The 22,352-nt window shown below is 38.2% G+C and overlaps 1 protein-coding gene and 2 pseudogenes across 1 annotated transcript; 2 read left to right on the top strand and 1 right to left on the bottom strand.

The window, feature by feature from the left end:
* The first annotated feature begins 6,788 nt into the window (after positions 1 to 6,788).
* On the top strand, positions 6,789 to 12,711 carry LOC121774635 (annotated as a pseudogene).
* An 886-nt stretch (positions 12,712 to 13,597) lies between these two features.
* LOC121773813 lies at positions 13,598 to 16,246 on the top strand (annotated as a pseudogene).
* A 4,062-nt stretch (positions 16,247 to 20,308) lies between these two features.
* Positions 20,309 to 20,764, bottom strand: LOC121774306. Its single transcript, XM_042171205.1, has one exon. The coding sequence runs from the start codon at positions 20,762 to 20,764 to the stop codon at positions 20,309 to 20,311; it is 456 nt and encodes a 151-aa protein (XP_042027139.1).
* Between the last annotated feature and the right edge of the window lie 1,588 nt (positions 20,765 to 22,352).

The following is a 22,352-nucleotide window of genomic DNA, read 5'->3' as shown; positions in this document are numbered from 1 at the left end:
TAGTGATGCTCTTCTGGCGGAGGCGATGGCGGCGCATACTGCGTTTCTTTCGGTGCAGGTTGTGGAGGTGCTCAGGATTTCTCCACTGCCTCAAGCAGCTTCTTCTCCAATTGCTCAAATCGAGCATCCAGCTTTTCGTCATTGCGCGCCTCTGCTACATGCACTGCACCCCTTCTGTACTGGCCTTGGGACGTCTCGTACGAGCGTTTGGCCTCGATAAGCCTCTCCAGGATGTTTTAAGCTTGGCTGAATGGGGTCTTTGAGAAATCCCTTGAGCTGCGAGGTTGAGGTCGTTCTTGCTGTCGACTGTCAATCCACCATAGAAGATTGAGTAAACCTCCCACTCCCCCAGCTTGTGGTTGGGGCATGCTTAAAGCAGCCCTTGGAATCTATCTCAGTATTGGCCGAGGGGCTCATCGTACTCCTGTCTGGCTTCTGTGATCTCCCGCTTGAGGGCACTCGTTTTTTACGCGGGGAAGAAACGATCTAGGAAGATCATTCGGAACTCGGCCCATGTTTTGATGGACCCTTCTGGCAGTCTCGACAACCATACTCCAGCTTCGCCCTTCAAAACGAAAGGGATGGCCTTCAGCCTATAATCCTCAGATGTAGATCCAGCCGGTACGGCTGAATATCACAGTATCGGCAAAATTCCTCCAGAAAGGCGTACAGACATTCCTTTGAAAGGCCGTAAAAGTGGGATAAAACGGCCAGCACTCCTGACTTGATCGCAATGGTCTGCATCTCAGGAGTAGCAGCAATGGCATGTGTGGGCTCCTTCTCATCATGAGCGTGCAGAGAACCGATTCCAGAATCGTTGTCGACGAGGTCCATCTCTGCTTCTACTTGTTCAAGTAGTGGTGGTTTAGGTTGCGCATTCTGCTCTCCTTCTTCTTCGCTGGTCAGTTGATCGGCGGCTGCTGCAGCTGCTCGTGCTGCTCTGTAACTAGTGGTAACAACGCCGGCTTCCTGGACTCTCCAATGCGCGTTAGTTTCTTTGTATAAAAAGGGATGATTCCAGTGTCCACCGCGTTGGTACCTTCTCATCAACAGCAAGAAAAAAAAACAAATGAGAAAAGAAAGAAATAAGATTATATACACCTACACACTACACACAAACATAAAATAACACCATGCATCCCCGGCAACGGCGTCATTTTGGAAGGCCTCGAACGAGAGGTTGAGTGAATGGATCAAGTTATATGGAAGATAACCGAACCGGTTGGATCAGTTAGCAAATGTCGTTTCCACTTGAACAATGCAATCTTGCTCTCACTCGATTCCTACCAAAGTAATTTATAACTCCCAATTTTGCACTACTTTAACAGTAAAGTGAAAAGTTCGGGATCGATCCCACAGAGAAGCTAGTGTATCGAGTGTGTGAGTAGTGAACAGGGGGTTGGCTGCTGCCACGCTTTAACTTTGGGAGTTTTTAACTACTGATTTTAACTTAGACAGAAAAGTAACTATCTACTTGCTCAAGGGAAATTTAACTACTGAGTCAAGTGAATTTCAGACAGGAATGAAAATTTAACTATGTAAGCAGTAAACACCACGATGAAAACGAAACAACTTCGATTAAAACTAAACTCAGAACAGTACAACGTGAAATTTAAACTAAACTAACACTTCGGAAAATACGAAAGCAAGTAAAACTGAGGAGATCCTCGGCGGGAAACATAAGAAAACGCCGACAGATATCAAGTATTCTGCAGCGCTTCTTCGATCGCCCTTTCTAACTAAGCATTACTTTATTTAAGCTAATCTAAGCTATTCTAGAGAACTGAACTAAGCTAGAGAACTAAGCTAAACTAAGACGGAAAGTAAATGATCGGATATTTTTCATGTGGTGGCACATCCTCTATTTATAGGCTCGGCATGACCTCCAGCTGGAAAACGATCTTGGAAGGGAATATTCGCTCATGCTGAGAGTGAGTGACTCATTAATTGCTACGTGCTCTTCTTCTAGAACGACGATGCTTTTCAGTAACAAATTCGTGACTCAGCTCCGTCCTTGCGTCTTATATATCAGCACGTGTCCCCTTCTAGAACGTTGTCCTTGATAACAGAATGTTGTGCACCATCCAGCTCATAGCCTTGCGTGTCCTTCTTCTGAAATCCAGTGGTCCCCTCCTTAACTGCTTGGTTACTCCCCTTGATCAACTTCCCCCGATATCTGGCCTTTTTCGCCTATTGTACTAGCTTGATCAGTTTGGCCTTGTTGCCTTGGTCAAGCGGCATTCCTGCACATTTAACACTTGTTTTGCGCGATAAAACCGATCAAGTAGCGTACATTTTACCTCTAAACCGATGCATGAAATGAGCCTTATCACATATGGACAACATCATTATGTGGACTTCGATTCCAGACGGCCCAGGCGTCGCCCGACTTGCTGGGATCCGTCCTCCCGAACATCCGCTCGCCGTGTGGGAGAGATTCGCGCTCCTCCGCTACCGGAACCGCCACCACAGTCGGCTCCAGATCTGTTGTACAGACCGCCGCCGTGTGGAACATCAGACACCTACGTGTCATAACACCCGACGCGTTTCTCTTTCCGGCCCCAGGGCTTCATTCCTGCTGATTCAGCCACGCCTCACCATCCACTTACCACCATCTCGAACCAAACCATACACCATCACAACCGCAGCTTGTGCTTGACCAAAACCACCGCCGCAGCTCATGCTCGACCAGCAGCCACCGCCAAGTCACCGCTGCTCAGCAGTGCCACCACATGCTACTGCTGCACTGCCGCCACCGCTACGATCAGATCTTCCGCTATACTCTACTAACTCATTATACTCACATTCTACTACTCTCTTCGCCCATTTTTTCCATTTTTGCCATTTTCATATGTCCCCCATTTATTGTCCACATTCCCTTTTTACCATAATTAATAAGTAGGTCCTATATTCTACTAACTCACTGATACGCTCGGATTTTGTACTGTTTTAAGGCCCTTATTTGGTCTGTTTTTAATGTCAAAATCACAATTCATGTCCATATTTTGTATATTTTGTCTATTTTGGTATTTTGACGTGTTTTATGAGAAATGTGTATATTTGAGCCTAAAAAGACAGCAAAAAAAGTCGAAGTTGGAAATCTGGAGTATTCGAGACGCCCAGCGGTCCGCTGCAACCCATACAGCGGCCGCTGGGGCCTAACGACCGCTGAGCCAATAGCGGTCCGCTCCGGAGAAAGTTGTGCTAAAACGAAGAACACGTCCAACGACTGCTCCAAATGATCCAGAAGCTATGGGAAAATTTCTAGCGACCGCTGTTCGAGAGGCAGAGACTACGGATCAACATGCAGCGACCGCTTGCCAAGGTGCAGCGGCCTGCTGGGAAAACGCGGCGCACAGAATTGATCACTTTCTCCCCAAGATTTACGAAACTTAGCTACTTTTTACCTTATTTGCTGGAGCTCGAAATTTCCTCTATAAATACCCCCTCAAACCTCTTCATTAAGGATCCTCTTTTTGCCATTTAATTCTAGAGCATAAATTTGAGAGTTCTTCATTGTGCAATAGGTTGAAGAAAGAATCAAGAGAAGATCAAGGCTACAAGAATTCAACCTTTAGGTTTTATTACTTTAGTTCTTATGTTCACTTTGTTTTCCCTACAATCTATGTTTTTAGCTTATTCAATTATGTGTAACTAAATTCATAGGATTCTAGGGATGTGTTAATAACGACTTTGGTTGTACAATTTTATTTTCTATTTAATATCCGTTTTATTTTTACATCGTTTCTTCCCTATTGTTCTATAATACTTCACGTTTGAGTGACACATTCGGTGATGATTAATATAACTTGCTACATAATCGTGAAAGGAGGTTGGCGAGTTAGATCCACTTAGTAGACACTACAATTAGCTTCCCTTAAAACAACACTGTTAATTGAGAGCGAGGACTTTATAAGGGTCTTAGGAGCTTTTAGGAGTTACGGATCTAGGATTGACAACCCTAGTGTTAGTAATCTACGCTTGTGTCGCATGGGCAAAACTTATGTGACTCGTTCTATCGAAGTATAAACTTTGCTAGGGTATTGTAGTTGGAATTTGTATAACCATAACTGTGAACGCACATCCCTGGATTTATCTTATCTCTCATATTTTACCTCTTTAATTATTTGCAATTAGTTGTTTTCTTGCTTTTAAATTGTTTTTAGTTTTCAAAATTCTCAAAACTTTCGGTTTTCCAAATAGTGAACGAAGCTTAGTAGAAGGTAGACAGTCTGTGATTGTTTTCCCCGTGATTGATATCCGGTACTGACCTATAGCTATATTATTCCTACTCTGTATACTTGCAGGTATTTATAGTGCTAATAAAAAGTGCATCAAGTTTTTGGCGCCGTTGCCGGGTAATACATTCACTTTTGTGATTGATATCTTCAAACGGACGAATTTGCTACTTTAGATTTTAATTGCTTTCTGTTTTTAATTTTTATTTTGTTTTTGTTTCTGTCTTTTTCAGGTAGTGTATGCGAACGCGTTCTGGGAAAAACATCTTAGAGCCGCTCGATCTCGAACTTGAAAGGACCCGTAGGAAAATAAGAAGTGATCGAAACACAATGGAGGACGAGACTAGAGTTGAGTTGGAAAAGCTGCAGGCCTTAGTAAAGCAGTTGATGGATGAAAAGACTGCCCGAGAGGAACAAGAAAAGAAAAACAGGGAGATAGTTCCTGTTATGCATATTTTTAATCACGGGAACATGATTACTTTTCCCGAAGCCCCTCGTGTAGATGCTAATAATTTTGAGTTGCGAATACCCCTTATACAAAGGGTTGAGCAGCATCCTTTCGCAGGTAGGGCTACAGAAGATGCAAACCGCCACCTCTCGAAGTTTGTGGAGATTGCAAACACGCTGAAATTGAATGGTGTCGACGACGACGCCATTAGGGTAAGACTCTTTCCCTTTTCATTAATTGATTCTGCTAAAGAGTGGTTTGAGTGTCTACCTACAGAGCAAGTCTCCCCGTGGAAAGATATAGTGGCAGCATTCCTCGATAAGTACTATCCGCCGGGCACCATTCTGAAGTTGAAGAGCGAGATCTTCCAGTTCATTCAAGGCACGACGAACCTCTCTACGAGGCCGTTGCTCGTTTCATAGGCCTCCTCCGCAAGTTCCCCAACCACGGTTTCACCGTGGACCATCAGGTAGGCATACTTTACAATGGTTTTAATGAATAAATCTGTGCTATGTTGGATTCAGAAGCCAACGGAGGATTTCCCCAGGCTGGCGGAAGCTCTTTAACACCTTGAAGCCAAGGTCCATGTTAGGCCAGTAAGACTTGTCGTCAGGAAATGGGCTAATTACCCTTGCATATGCTAGCCTAAATAGTCTCACTGGAAAGTAAGGATGTAGGCAATCTTCCATTTTAGAATTTCTATGTGCAGTTATCACTGCTAATGCATGTGGGGATGGTTTCCTTGAGACTTGCCACTCCTTACATGAGCAAGCGTGTTGCTCAAGATCCACCATATGTCTAATTACCTTGTGTCTATTTGCGATCCTAATCACATCTGCCTCACCCATGCCACCTACTTTGACCTTCAAGTGGCCCAATTGTCTATCTACTAAGAACGTTGAGATGGTGAACAACAGTTGGAAGCATAGTGTGGCCTTTCAATCTTTCACCTCTTTCTATTCTCTTTGGATAGAGCTCCATGAACTTCAATCCCAGACTGTCAACTAGCTCGTCTATTGGAAGATCCTTAATGTCCTTCACCCAGTTGTTCCATACTTCTACAATATTGTGTGGGCCTTTGCCCATTCAGACTTCACTCGTTCGTATATATCCCTAATACGCCCCCAGAACCCTCCCCTCGCCTGCTAGTTAGACACAATCGGGTCATTGGAGATCTAAACCCAAGACATGGCTAGAGCCATCGACTCATGTAGGGTGTAGTTCACCCTTTTCTCTCTCTTTCGCACGGGGTGCAGGCGCAGACGTCTCGACCGCTGTCTCCTTCCCATTTCCCCTGCCTTCCCCTTTCCTTTCGGTGTGGGAGTAGAATTCTCATTCGGAGAAGATGGTTGCATATCCGACAGCTCGTACTCGTTCGTGCTGAAGGTCGAATAGGTCTTCAGAAAAGCTGTGGATATGTCTGAATCGGCGGGAGTACCCAGCATTGTTGGCCGATAGATTTCATCACCATAATTCGGGCCATACCTTCGTCTGTAGCTCCACTAGTAATTTTGTGATACATACGAGGTTATAGGTCTACCAGCACCGACATCGCATTGCCATGGTACAGAGGGAAGCCAGGGTATGGGTGACTGCCATGGTACGAAGGGAAGCCAGGGTGAGGGGGATCGTCGGGATATTGGTTGTTTTTCACAGAATTTAGGGAACTTCCATCGGGATTTGTTATTTAGTGCTAGAGAGAAAAATAGTTTAGATGAATGAGAGAATGGTGAAAGGTGTAAAGTAAAAAATGGGATATGAGATATAAGAGTGAAATTAATTTTTAAAAAATGAAAAAATACAAATCGGGACGAGATCGGCGGCTGCAGTGGACGTCGGTCGACCGCCGATCTGAGCACGGTTCGAAAATCACCGCGGACGTGAGTTGGGTGCTGGGGGAGGCCACCGATCGGACAGTCAATCACACGGGCGGCTGATAGGAGCCCACCGTGTGGATGCTCTAATAGTAATAAAATTAAATTAATCAAACTCTTCCAAGCCAACAGACACATAGGATAGGAGAATCAACAAATCAAAATAGTGATTACTTGAATTGAATTTCGTGTGAGATTGGACGCCGTCAACTCCAGTCACTGGAAAGTATGGATTACGAGAAGGTCAAGAAGTTCATCGAGAAAACCGGCGGACCGTACGAATTCACAGTGGATTCGATGCCGGAGAGATTCATAGAGCCAATGGTGATGCAGGGCATGAAAATCGATCACATCGAACGCGGCCGCATCGCTCTTTGATTGTTCCTCCTCACCTCGTGGTAATATTTTTCTACTTTTTTAGTCGTTGACCGCCTCATTTAATCTTAGATCGAGCTTTTTATTTATTTGATTGCGGAAATTCGTTCTCTGTAGAACTCCGATAATACCTTACACGATGGAGCCACGGCGGCGCTGGTCGACATCGTTGGGTCGACTATTATTTACACGGTGGGGGCTCAGACCACCGGTGTGTTCGTCGAAATTAATGTTTCCTATTTGAACGACACTAGTATTGGAGTAAATTTCTCACCGCACTGCCATTTTCTTCACGTTTATTCAATTTCATTTATGCAAATCTAAGCTCGTCCGTAACTCCCTCGGCTTTGGTATTTTTTACTCAAAAACCAAAAGTCGGATTGGTTTTAGAGTACTATTGGAGCGAATTGCCTATCTCATTTTAGGTTTTAGTGTACATTAAGGTGTCGTTCGGTTGGTATAACTAACTATCATATGATAATCCATCTAAGATTAAGTTGCAAGATTATTTTAGTTGAAGGGGGCGACTATGACTAATTATCACATGATTATCCATTTATGATTAAGTTGTCGGATTCAATCTTATGAACCAAACACAATACATATTTAAACATATTTAATTCTTAAATAAATTTTGCAAACCGAACAACCTCTAATACTATTGTATGGAAAAGACAAAATGGATATCGGGTATTGGATACCCGATATCAAAACTCAAAAAAGTCGGATAATTGGATACCCGAAATCTGATTTTTCAGGTATCGGATCTAGATCGGGTAGTGAGAATTTTGGATTATCGGGTAACGGGGTTACCTGATATCCGATCGGGTATACCCGAATTATCCGATTTGTAATTTAATAGTTAGCATTTTAATTAATACTTAATAGTTAGCGTAGATATGTAATTTAATTGTTTTAATTATATTTTAATTTCATTGACTTGTGATATTTTAGATTTTGAATCTTTGATGATGTTATTGTTAGATCTTGATTCTTATGAATAATTGAATTAAGATGTTTATAAGGGATGGATGTTTGAACTTATGAATTTAGATGGTTATACTTATTGTGGATGGATAGATGGATGAAAGATGTTAATATATGTATAACTTATGAATTTTGTATTTTTCAAAATGTGTAGTTATTTTTTTTAAAATTCGAACTACTTCAAGAATTTTGTATTCCAAAAAGTTTGTAGTTATTTTCTCTTAAATTCGAACTACTACAAAAATTTTGTATTTCTAAAAGTTTGTAGTTATTTTCTCTTGAATACCACTTCAACTTTGTATTAAATTTGAAGTAAATAATATTAAATAAATTCTAAAAGTTTGTAGTTAATTTCCAAAAATAAAAAATCAAAATCACAATCGAGACTGGATACCCGATTTTTCGGGACTGGATACATGAGTCGGGTATTCGGGTCGGGTATCGGGTAATGGATTTTGGACATTTCGGGATCGGGTATCCGCGAGTACCCAATTTGACAGGCCTTAATAGTACTTCCTTCATCCTCTAAAAATAGGGACTTTGAGGATGACATGAGTTTTAATGTGAAATTGGTAAAATGAGAGAAAAAGAGAAAAATAGTTGTAGTATTAGTGGATAATGGGGCTGAAAATGTTTCTAAAATTAGAAAATGGACTAATTTTGCAGGACAGACTAAAATGACAACATATGAGGGTGGAGAAGGATCCCTTGCTGTGGTTAAAACCACAGTAGCCCATGTTGTGCCATAAAACGCAGAAATTTCCTAATGAAACGGCAGCTACAAACATTTACTAATATTCAATTCATCCCACCAGCCACACCCCTTTACCCCCTATCCCAACCGGCCTACCCCACGTTTTCTTTTAAACATTGTTGTTTGGATGTAAATTCATTTAATCTCCACTTAACTTTATTCTTTTAATCATTTGGTAGGAAACTTGGCATGAACTATTTCTATTAATTCATTTGTTTTTTTACGTAACAAATTGTAATAAATTCTTTTCATATTTTTATTTTTAATTATATTTCTTATTGAATTCATTCACATTAATTTATTTTTTGTTACACTAAAAATTGCCATTGAATCCTTTGTAATCATTTTCTTAATATTTCGTATTTATTAATTATTTTTATAAATTTACTATACCATGATTAGGTTTCAATAACATGCATTCAATTTAAAAGTAAGTAACTTTTTGGCTAGAAATTTTAATTTTTTCATTTTGATAATTGAATTTAAAGTGTTTTTTTATTAAATAAACAAATAAAAATATACCATAAAAATAAAAATATTAAGGAAAAGAAGTACATTTCTGTTAAATGACAACATACACTTTTTTCTTTTCTTTTAATATTTTTTATGGAAAATCTTTTATATTTTTAATAACAAAATCTAATTTAAATATCAATGACTTGTAACTAAAAAATTAGAAAAAAACAAAATACTACGGTATAACAAAGAAATCATGATACAGAATTAAAGAATTATGTATATACTCAAACAAAATATAAAATGGATTAAAAGAAAACGTGGGGTATGGGTAGGGGGTGGCCTAGGCATGCACAACGGTTCATGAACCGGCGGTTCACGGTTCATCATATGCATGAACCAGAACCGGCCCGCCAGGGGTCCCGGCGGTTCCGGTTCCGGTTCAAAAAACTGCCGGTTCACGAGGCGGTTCAAAACCGCCGGTTTTTGGCATGAACCGGCGGTTCGCCAGTTTGAACCGGCGGTTCAACCGAAAATTTAAAAAAAAAATACTTTTTAATTTTAAAAATTGTTTTTTATACTTAAAAACAATTTTTACAAATAAATGAATACAAGAAATTCATAATAGCCCATAGATATTTGATGGGCTTGTAAATTTATGAAACCATTCTTGGTTGTTTCTCTTTTATAGAGACATCCTTGAATGTTTTATGTTTCACTTTCAATGTAGGACAAAATCATTCTTGGTTGTTTCTCTTTTATAGAGACATCCTTGAATGTTTTATGTTTCACTTTCGATGTGAGACAAAATCATTCTTAGTTGTTTCTCTTTTACAGAGACATCTTTGAATGTTTTATGTTTCACTTTCGATGTGGGACAAAATATGTTGAAGTATTTTCTTTTATAACTACATGTTTAGAGCATTCATTCATCTTTTTCCAATGTGGGATACAAAACTTTCTTTTGACTTCTACTTTTTTTTCATGTTTTGTATAATATATATAAACAAAATTATTATTCAAATATATTCTTGATTGATAAAAATAAAGAATTATTGAGAAATATGATTTGTATATAGAAAATATTTATTTGTATAATAATTATTGTTAGGTTTATACAATTTGTATAAGAATTATTCTTTCAATGTGTATAATATTATTTATTAGTTAACATATACATAAATTTATAAACATAAGCAAATCATTAATGATAAAGAACTAATGAATAATAGTTTAGGTAATAATATTTGTTGTTAAATTATAATAATAGAAGATAGAGTATTAATATAGACGAAGAATGATGGACGATCTATAATATACTTATAAATAAAGACTTTTATCCCACATTGAAATAAAGAGTAACACATCCAAAATGTGTAACTATAAAATAGAATAATTCAATATACTATCTTCTAAATTAAATAAAATCCAATATACTATCATCCAAGTATTGGCATTTTAAAAATCAAATCCAACTTTAAGTATGGAGTAATTTTTTTTTACTTTTTAGTCTTTATTATGTATAAAATGTGCTTAAACAAATTTCAAACAATAAGGTGAAAATTACAATTTTATTGATAATAAATTTGAATTAGACTAAAAATTACTCCCTCCGTCCCCCAAAATTCGTCACCATTTGACCCGGCACGGGTTTTAATAAATGTAATAGAAAGTGGGTTGAAAAAGTTGGTGGCATGTGGGTCCTACTTTTATATATTAGTTTTATAATAAAATGTGAATGTAAATGAGTTAGTGGAATGTAGGGTCTACTACCAAAAATGGTAAAAGTGAAATGTGACAAATTTTCAGGGACGGACGAAAAAGGAAATATGTGACAAATTTTCAGGGACGGAGGGAGTACAACTTATAATGAATATATTTTATTTACAAAAATTAATAAACACTACTTAAAGTTAAACCTTTTGATTTTTAAAATATCAATACTTAATATTGGACTTGAGCATTTAAATTGGAAGAGAGTGGATTGAATTATAGGGAAAAAAACACTACTTGAATTATAGAGAGTGTATTGAATTATAGAGAGTGTATTTCAACTTATAATGAATATATTTTATTTACAAAAATTAATAAACACTACTTAATATTTTATTTATCATTAATGATTTGCTTATGTTTATAAATTTATGTATATGTTAACTAATAAATAATATTATACACATTGAAAGAATAATTATTATACAAATTGTATAAACCTAACAATAATTATTATACAAATAAATATTTTCTATATACAAATCATATTTCTCAATAATTCTTATTTTTATCAATCAAGAATATATTTGAATAATAATTTTGTTTATATATATCATACAAAACATGAAGAAAAGTATAAGACAAAAGAAAGTTTTGTATCCCACATTGAAAAAAGATGAATGAATGCTCTAAACATGTAGTTATAAAAGAAAGTACTTCAACATATTTTGTCCCACATCGAAAGTGGAACATTAAACATTCAAGGATGTCTCTATAAAAGAGAAACAACCAAGAATGACTTTGTCCCACATCGAAAGTGGAACATAAAACATTCAAGGATGTCTCAATAAAAGAGAAACAACCAAGAATGACTTTGTCCCACATCGAAAGTGGAACATAAAACATTCAAGGATGTCTCTATAAAAGAGAAACAACCAAGAATGATTTTGTCCCACATCGAAAGTGGAACATAAAACATTCAAGGATGTCTCTATAAAAGAGAAACAACCAAGAATGAGTTTGTCTCACATCGAAAGTGGAACATAAAACATTCAAGGATGTCTCTATAAAAGAGCAACAACCAAGAATGGTTTCATAAATTCGCAAGCCCATCAAATATATATGGGCTATTACGAATTTCTTGTATTCATTTGTTTGTAAAAATTGATTTTAGATATTAAAAATTAAAATCAATTTTTATAAATAATTTATTTTTAAAAATTCGGTTGAATCGGCGGTTTGAACCGTTGAACCGCCGGTTTTGAACCGCCGGTTCACGGTTCACGCATCCTTCGACCCTGAACCGGCCCGTTGGAACCGGCAACCCTAGGGTGGTTTGTGCACACCTAGGGTGGCCAGGTGGGGGTAGTGGGATGATTGAATATTAAATGTTTGCCGCTGCCGTTTTATTAGGAAATTTCTGCGTTTTGTGGCACAGCATGGGGTGCTGTGGTTTTAACCACAGCACAGGATCCTTCCCCTTAGTAGTTATGATAGGTTTCAGATTACATAGTAAATGACTGAATGTGTCGAATAGAAGATTAGGTAATGGAGTTGTTTGAAGTGAGATGAAGTATTTGCATTAGTGTGTGTTGTTTTCTGCATCATGTTGCCTCATACTAAATAAGCTTTGCTTTTCTTATTCTTCATGCAATCCTATCTTCAATGCTCAAGTTACTACATTGCATGTTTCTTTTTATAGATATTAGTTTCTTTTCAGGAGGAAGTTGAGATCGAAAGCAAGGCATTGCGTGTGGGAAAGGCGCTCGCCGTTGTCAGTGTCTATTTGAGAAGTAAGAACACTGGAAAACTTATATAGCTCAGGGGCGCCACACAAAGTATCAGGTTCTCCCTAGTAAAATTTGAAAATTTTATTGATGCTACTTAGCTCTTTAATAATTTGTTTCAAACATACAAAACAAGTGTCAACTATTTGAATGCCCGCATTGTACTCCCTCCTCCGTTCCATGTTACTCGCACTTTTCGTTTTATGCCGTATATTTGGGATTGATTTTTTTCTTGTAATTAAATTAGAATTTTAAATGTAATGAGACATCACTTAATAAAGAAGCTCTTAACTTAAACTAACATATTAATTAAATGTATTAATTCTAACTTAAACTATAAATAGTGTAAGGAATTTGTGACGAGCCGAAAAGCAACAGTGCAAGTAACATGGGACGGAGGGAGTATATATTATCAAGAAATCAAGATTTGTGCAAGGCCATATTTTGACATTGATCATGCTTAGATTTTGTAGTTGAGTATATTTTGGCAGCAATAGTAAAAACAAGTAAGGTGTTCGAACTTCTGAATTCGACGTTCTGTTGTGGGAGGAAAAGGCATCTGAATATATATTGGTAGTGGCAAGTATGAGCTTATTTTTTCAATTAGAATGTTAAAATTCCACACTAGAATAAAGGTAGGTAACTACAAAAAGGAAAGGAAATCAGAGTTGGCTTTGTTAGTTTCCTCCTTTCTTGTCTGTGACTGTAACCCCTAACCCAAGTGATTCCCCCGAGTTTATAATACTCCTCATGGTTTCTTTTTCTCGTCATGGCCGCAAATTCTCCATAATTTATCTTCCTGTCCTGCAACGAATTCATAAGATTGCTAATTAATCAACGTGACAAACGAGAGTCTACTGAAAAGAGAGGATCGACTTGAGAGAAGAAAGAGGGTGAAATATCCGAATGAATGAGTGGATGAGAGTACTCAGGGTCAAAAGGAGTCTCTGAACAAATACATATAAAATCAGATGGTCGAGAGGAACGATGATGATGCGGCCATTGGGCCACATTATTTCACAATCTGCGTTACATAAATCATTCAGGTCACCTGAATTCCTACCAGCAAGTAAAATTCTGAATAAATGGCTAGTTTTAGTATTGGGGATTGGGTGGAAAAACACCTAGTGTCTACTTAGTTGATGGAATCCTCATTTGTTGAGATTTTTCTTTGAAATGCAAAGAAATACTGCAGACGAACAAATGAGACGACTGCTCTTACAGTTATCTAAAATGTGTTTGGCCATGTCGCTGCAGATATCGCTGGCCACTCTCTTTCTTTTAACTAAGCCAAGTTTTACGCTCTCTTTTGATTATATTTATGACAGAGATGTTTGTTATATTCTTCTCAGTAACAAAGCTTTAAAGTGTAGGACGTGGGGTGTGGTCTCTGATCTTCAAGAATCCGTAAATTCTGTGATGAAGGCATCTGACTTACCCCTCTCAATCCACTTCGTTGGAGTTGGAAATGCAGATTTTGAAAGTAATGGAGGTATGTCTCAATCCTCAGCCTTAAAAGTAATGGGATTTATTAATGTGTCACGTTTTTTAATTTCCAACTTTATTGCTTAAGATTCTTGATGCTGACAATGGGCGTGAGTTAGAGCACATTAGTAGAAGGGTAGCAACGTGTGATATTGTCTGATTCATTCCAAGTGCATGGTGACTAGATGTAACATGAAAATGTAACAGGTAAAAGGGAGTAATATTTTGTTTGGTTTTGTGCAGCGGGGTAAATCTGTTCTGTAAGCCTTTTAATGTTTCTTAGTTTTATAACTGTATTTTCATGTATAAGGTTAAAGATTGATATTATCTCAAGTTGCATGAGAAAGGATAAAAAAGGATTCGTGTACATTATGCTGATAGTAGATGCTTCACACTTTCTCTTTACACCCTTTATTCTAGATTATGTTTTTTCTTCTCAGAAAGCTGTGAGGTATCCATCCCATCTATCACCCAATTTTGTCAAACAAGAAGAAACAAAGTAAATGATTTATAGATTCTTAGATTCTGTTAGCTTGAATCAGGAAATAGTTGAACAAAAATTAAAGGATTAAAAACCTCAAATCAGGAATATTCTGGTTGTAACTTTCAAATGATTAGATTCTGGAGTATTTACTAAAAGCTCCTTTTCTCGAGATAATATTTTCCGAACATATTGGCTGTGCGATGCAAAGGGAACTAACATCTACGGCTCATATTCGACCATGCCTGATTCGAACATATTGTTCGTGGTTTTGAGCAAGTGGGTTGCATGCATAGTAAAATTATGTGGTGTTTGAGAATCATTTTTAAGAAAAAAATAAGACAAAGTTGATGATAGCCAGGTGAGTTTTGTTCTGTACAAAATGGCTGAAGAAGGTAGTCGTCGCGTTGCTCTGAATGAGAGGATTCTTTCTTCTATGTCGAGGAGATCGGTTGCTGCTCATCCTTGGCATGACTTGGAAATTGGTTAGACCATGTTTCTTCTTCTATGCCTATGCTTTTTTGTTTGGACACTCGTCGTTCACGTGGTTTATGTATTCAATTGTGTGAGTTCTTTTTCAGATTGCACCAAAAACTAAACCATCTTTTTATTTGCTCTTAGTAACCAATCAATAACTTGCCAGGTGATTGAAATTGGAAAAGACAGCATAGTCAAATATGAGCTTGACAAAACAAGTGGCCTTATCAAAGTTAAAAACTCCTCCTTTTCCTTATTTATATGCTCAAATGTATGAAACAGCTCATGATTTTTTACAGGTGGACAGAGTTCTTTACTCCTCCGTTGTATACCCACACAACTATGGTTTTGTCCCACGAACCCTCTGCGAAGACAACGACCCCATCGACGTTTTGGTTTCTTTCTTTACTTCTCAGATTGCTACTATATTGAAAATAGTTGTAATACATGTTTCATTCCTGCACAGGAACCTGTGCCATTGGCTTGATGCCCATGATAGATCAGGTAACCGTCCGTCTCACTAGCTAGTCCACTTGCTTCACCTAACTCATCATTCAAGAACCATCCATCCCACAGGGCGAGAGGGACGACAAAATCATTGCATTATGAGCTGACGACCCTGAGTTCCGCCACTATCAAGACATAAACGAGCTCCCTCCTCACCGTCTAGCTGAAATTCGCCGCTTCTTTGAGGACTGTATCCTTTCCCAAAACCACTAGTTAACTGCCTGTGTATACTAGTTCCATTTGTGTCCTTCACTTCGCTTTCATTTAAACAGATAAGAAGAATGAGAACGAGTCAGTTGCAGTGAAAGAATTCCTCCCTGCTGAAACAGCACTTGATGCTATCAAATACTCAATGTGAGTCTTTAATCATTTCCCTACCAATTTTCTTTTATTATATGAAAAACGGATCTTTCAAGATAGATGAGTTATCTACCCTAGCAAACGACCCTTAATATACTTTTTGTTGTGGCTTGCAGGAATCTTTACGCCTCATACATCGTCGAGAACTTGAGGCAGTGATTGCTGAATCAATTGAAAGCAGCGATAACTTAAGCTGATGGCCTTTAAATAAACTCATCACACAACACTTTTCTAATTTTTTATCATGTAATGTTGTTATCGTGTTTTGTATAAGTCCGTCGTGACAGGAACTTTTGCTTGAACAATTTGTTTGTAATATTCTGTTTTAACTGATAAATTAACGAGATGAAGTCTGATGGATCCGCGAATTTTTGATGTTAGCAAAGGCTGGTAGAGAATGAAAATACAGACACAAAGAATTTACGTGGTTCGATTTACTGAAGTAAATCTACGTCCACGGGAAAAAGGGAGGGCAAGATTGTATTGCTTGATCTGTTTTCTACAGCTTACAAATACAAACTTGCTATTTGCTATATGGTGTTTTATCTCTAGAGAGCTTCTAACCTCTTCTATCAGATCTAAGTTCTATTTATATAATGAACTCAGATCATGGCTTGCGTCACCACCCTAAGTCGTGGATGTCGTGTAGGTTATGGCCTAAGATCGTGGGTGAAGCGTAGGTCATGGCCTACGATCGTGGCCTGAACTGACATCACGTGGTAGTGGGTGTGTTGGACATCCGGTATGGGTCCACTAACTCCTTGCTCGGTCGAATACCGAGACCGAACTGCTTTGGTTGCCGATCTGAGAGTAGAGCTTGATGCCGACCTGAGAGCAGAGCTTGATTGGTTGGCTTTTACCGAGCTGTAGGCTGAGGCCGAACTCTTTGGTAATGCCGAACTGAACTCTTGGGCTTTGGGCTGGCCGAGCTGTCACTGCTATTGGGCTTGTTTAGTACGTACCCCATCAAAGTCCCTCAGCTAGACTGAGTTTCTCTAGGGATTGTGCTGCACCTGCACTCCACTTTTGTTTCGATTTCTCTGGTAGAGCAGCAAACTTAAATTTATTCATGTCAAAATCACAACACTGTGTCACTTTTATGGTATGTAAACAAAGCAAATAGTACTAAAAATAATAATATGTTATAATTATAGGATAAGTGCCTTGATACTGATTTTTTACTTTATAAATTAAGAAGCAAGTTCATTTGTTACTCCATATTGCAACTAGTATAAAACAAGAACAAGAATGGAAAAGATAATAGGAATGAAGTTTTTCCAAAATACTAACGACAAGTGATTTAATGAGTCGAATGGGGAGCCCGTATGCGCACTGGTTGCCCAAGTTTTGGCCGACACACCAATATGTGCTAGTCCGTGCCCTGAGTCGATTGGCGGACTGACTCTCGCTATTTCACAATCGACTGGGATACATCACCACCGACCCAAGCACTCTTTGAGTTTGTTTTCAAATATTATATAACAACTTTTAAATTATGATACTGTTAAGAGAAATCTTCCCTTAACTGTCGTTGGTGGTGATGTTCACGGCAGTCGCGGGCTCTCCCCGACGATCACGCCAATTTGCTAGGTTTTAACAGAAAAGAAAATAAAGCAGCAAGATGGAAAATATGTTATTTCATTGATGTGGAATAAAATAACAATATCACCTTTTATACTGAGGACCGAGGGTTGATTAGACCTACGATTGGGGAAAGAATCAACTGAGATAACCCGAAAAATGAGTTTATAGATTGCTTGACCCAAATAATTAAAATAATGTCCGGCCCAACAAAACTAAATGCTATCAAATATAAAAACTAATGGGAGACGAAGTCTCCATACTTGTTTGGTTTCTTTCTTGCACCGTTTCGGCTTCGGACTCTTCACGCGCGAGCTTGCTTCCTCTCCGACGATGCTGTTTGTGTCAAACGAAGGCTGCTCCAGATCTGCTGTTCGCTCCTCCATGATCGGCACCGTCTCTGTCGTGGTTGTCGATACACTCGTATCAGATACCAACAGCACTACCTTCCTACTCCCTCTGTCTACAAAATGTTGTCCACATTTGACTCGGTGAGTTTTAAGAAATGTTAAGAAAAAATAGTGGAAAAAGTTAGTGGAACGTGGATTCACATTTATATATTAGTTTTATAATATAATGTGACTATAATGAGTTAGTGGAAAGTGAACTCCATTTTAAAAATGGAAAAAAAAAACAAAGTGGATAACGTTTCATGGACGAACAAAAATGATAAAAATAGACAACATTTCACTGATGGAGGTAGGGATGTCAATTTAGCCCGTAACCCGTGGGCTGACCCGAATAGCCCGCCAAATTTATAGGGTTAGGGCTGAAAATTTCCAGCCCGATAAAATTACAGCCCGATTAGCCCGCACCCGATTAACCCGCAACCCGTTAGGGCCAGACCCGAAAACCCGATGGGCTGGCCCGGAAACCCGATAAAATTTCTATTGTTCTATTTGTTTGACTCTAATTCGACACTTCATTGATTATTTTATAATACATATTACTGAAAAAATAACTTTTCATTTTATATATTAAATATATAAATTATATATTAAGTTTTTATTAATATAATAATAGATAAATGAATTAGAAACTTCAAATTCACTAAAAAATATATTTAAATTTCTAAACATGCTTTAAAATTTCTTGATGTTTATGTTTTATGTTGCATAAATCTCAAATATTAGTATTTGATCATGTTAATATTTGAGTTTACGCATATATCTCAATTTTATCATAATTAAATATTTTACATTTTATAAATATAACTAATTTTCACCATTATTTATTGGATTGATCGCATGTTAATTTTATCGGTAGCAACCCGATTAACCCGATGGGCTAGCCCGAAACCCGAGCTTTTAGGGTTAGGGCTGAAGTTTTATAACCCGAAAAAATAACAACCCGATTAGCCCGCACCCGATTGACCCGCAACCCGAATAGGGTTGGCCCGAAACCCGGTGGGCTGGCCCGATTGACATCCCTAGATGGAGGGAATAGTATGTTGTGGTTTACAATATTGGTTCATTCTTTTATCAAATTAAAACTTATATGATCGCCAATCAAAGTACAAAATACGAATAGAAAAGTCGTAACAACGTCGTTAATAAGGCTAAATGGCTAATTTGCATGTACTTTCTCGATACCTATACTTAGTGAGGCAGCCTCCAACAATATATAAAAACGCATGAATATTTTAGTATTAGTAAACTAAGTACTCCCTCCGTTCCGTAGTAGTGGAGACAATTCTTTTCGGCACGGAGATTAAGAAATATTGTGTTAAGTGGATTAAATAAAGGAAGAATAAAGTAGGAAAGAAAAAAGGTAGAGAGATGAAAAGAGAATAAAGTAAGAGAGACTAAAGTAAGTAAGAATAAACGAGTTAACTTTTTACTAAAAAGAGAAGTGACTCAACTACTATGCAACGTATCAAAATGATAAAAATGACTCCACTACTATGGAACGGAGGGAGTACATAGTAATTCTATTTTCCAAAATGATAAAATGACTCCACTGCTATGGAACGGAGAGTACTGCTATTTTCAAAAACTATAGATGTATTTTAGTATGGACCATGTCTTTGATGTTTAATGTTACTTAAGAATTACTCATTCCTCTTCTAAATTCATTAGCCAATTTGATTTTGGCCAAACTTACTATCTTTGATTTAATATTTAATTTGTTTTGAATAGATTGATTTTGGCCAAACATATTCCCTCTGTCCCCATAAAATAAAAACATTTGAAATTGCACGAGTCTTAATACAAAATTAGTAAAATAAGATAGATATAGAAAGAAAAGTGTGTTAGAGTGTCCACAATAGGTGGAACAACCACGCCGCAACCATAAAAAACTTGTCTGCCTAGTCATTAACAACCACAAAAACTTGTCCGCCTAGTCATCACAACCATAAAAACTTGTCCAGCCACGCCACAACCACAAATCACATTATTTTATCAATCGTTGGTATATTTTAATTAGACTAGAATAAAATTAATTGGACAAAAATAATTTTAAAAAAAAATACATATTCATTCATAAATAATTAGTCAACGAGAATTACAAACAAAAGTAATCACGATGTGCTCGCTCCCTTATGTGCCCATATCGGCCGAGCTGGAGATGTTTTGTTTCCTTGCGTATATCAAGGAAAGCTCGGAGCAAGTATTCATCAGTACGCGGTACACCCATTTGCAGGGGGGCGGTGGCAACACCGTGACTTGGTCCAGCATCATCGTCCGCTGTCCAACACTCCACAGATGGACCTTCATCATCTATTATCATGTTATGCAATATGATACATGCATACATGATATCAGCGACGTCGTCTTTGTGAATGCTAAACTCGTGTCGGGCACCGTATAATGCCCCATCGCGCTTGGATCACACCAAATGCTCGTTCAACATCCTTTTTCGCATCCTCTTGCCGTTGACCGAACCAAGATTTCTTCGGACCAACTGGATGTCTAATCGTCTTCAAAAATACGGGCCACCGAGGGTATATACCACCTGCCAAATAGTACCCCCTATTGTACTGTCTGCCGTTGTCTACGAAGTTGATTTGCAGACCCTTGCCCCAGCACTGCTCATTGAAGACAGGCGACGACTGCAACACGTTGATGTCCTTGTTAGACCATGCAACACCGAAATACGCATGCCAGATCCACAACCGGTAGTCAGCAACAGCTTCCAGGATCATCGTTGGGTGTTTGCATTTGAACCCGGTAGTGAACTGCCCTTTCCAAGCCGTCGGACAGTTCCTCCATTCCCAGTGCATGCAATCTATGCTACCCATCATCCCTGGAAAACCGTGCTCCCTGCCATGCATACCTACTAGCAGTATCTGGCAGTCGGCGGTGGTCGGCTTTCGGAGATGCGCTTCACCGAAGATGGCCCCGATGCGCCAACAAAACTACCTCAAAACCTGTAGGCTAGTCGTCTCACCCATATGTAGGTATTCGTCAAACATATCAGCCGGTCCGCCATAAGCCAGCTGTCTAATTGCAGCAGTGCACTTCTGTAACATCGATAGTCCGATTCTGCTGCTGGCATCATATCGGAGGGTGAAGCACCTGTATTCGTCGAGACATTCTGAAATGCCGAAGGAAAAGCTCTAGCGTAAAACACTAATTTTCGGCAGAGTAGTCATCCATCAGCCACTGGATAGCCCCGACATGGTCGAGGGTGATTCTCTGCCGATGCTGGATCGGACGAGGGAGCGCCGTTGCCACCACTCGCTCCTCCTTCTCCTCCTATACTTCCCGCGCCACCTCTTCAACCAACGAGTCATAGGCCGCTTCCCATGCGCATTGATACTCAACGTCGGAAATCATTTTCGGAGAGTGAATTTGAGAAAACTTTGAGATTTGAGATTGGAATGGAATAGAAAAATAAATTGGGAAGACGTTGTATTTATAGAAATAAATTTTATAAAAAATTGGAAAGCACGCGGTGGCGGCGCCGCTGCATAGACCGCCTGCCTCCGCCTCGACCCCGCCGGGTCCCCGCGTTTCCTCCACCGCCGTGGCGGCCGTCGCGGCGCCACTACTGTGAACACTCTTAGTGTAAAATTAGTTTCACATCCTCATTAAAGAGAAAGAATTTTCCTGAAAGAAAAAGTTTTTATTTTTTGGGACAAACTAAAAATAAAAAAATTCTATTTTTTGGGATAGAAAAAGTACCCCTTCCGTCCCATAAAAGATGTCACATTTGGGTAACGACGCATGATTTTAGGAGATGTTATTTTGTGTGTTAAATGAAGAGAGAAAATAATATATTTATATAAATGTGAGAGAGAACTTTTTCCAAAAAAAAAGAAATGTGATATCTAAACTAAAAAGGAAAGTATCACAACTATTATGGGACGGAGGGAGTAATAAATAAAGGCATTTGCGAGATCAAGTAGTTATCGGTGAAATTTTCTGCGTAATACACAAGTTATTTTCATATTAGTGCTATCTTAATATCTGATGTTTTATTTGTATATAGTTTGTTTCAAGTGATAGAAATGCAAACTCTATATATTGTATAAATTCCAAACTACTCAACACAATATCAAAAGTTTCAACACAATATCAACACTTTCAAGATTTTAATGTCAATACAGTGTCAACACAACATCAACCTAAAATCTCGTGCCAATATACTCCCTCTGTCTCATAATAGATGTCATACTTTCATTCTTAGTTTGTGTGTCACATTTTTTTTTGAAAAAAGCTATTTCTCACATTAATATAAATATACTATTTTCTCTTTTTACCTAATACACAAAACAACATCACCTAAAATCTCGTGCCTATATTCAAGTGTGTCATCTATTATGGAAGGAGGGGGTAGTATATAATTTTTTAAATCATTTTTCGTCTTTTTCTGTATTTGTCCTT

Source organism: Salvia splendens, chromosome 17 (genome assembly GCF_004379255.2).
Source record: "Salvia splendens isolate huo1 chromosome 17, SspV2, whole genome shotgun sequence".
NCBI lineage: Eukaryota > Viridiplantae > Streptophyta > Magnoliopsida > Lamiales > Lamiaceae > Salvia > Salvia splendens.
The sequence above is the reverse complement of the archived record's forward strand: the minus strand, read 5'-3'. Positions and strand labels throughout refer to the sequence as shown.

What these genes read in the sequence shown, in the direction of transcription:
- LOC121774306 (XM_042171205.1), bottom strand. Translation starts at nt 20,764, where the DNA reads ATGGGTAGCATAGATTGCATGCACTGGGAATGGAGGAACTGTCCGACG.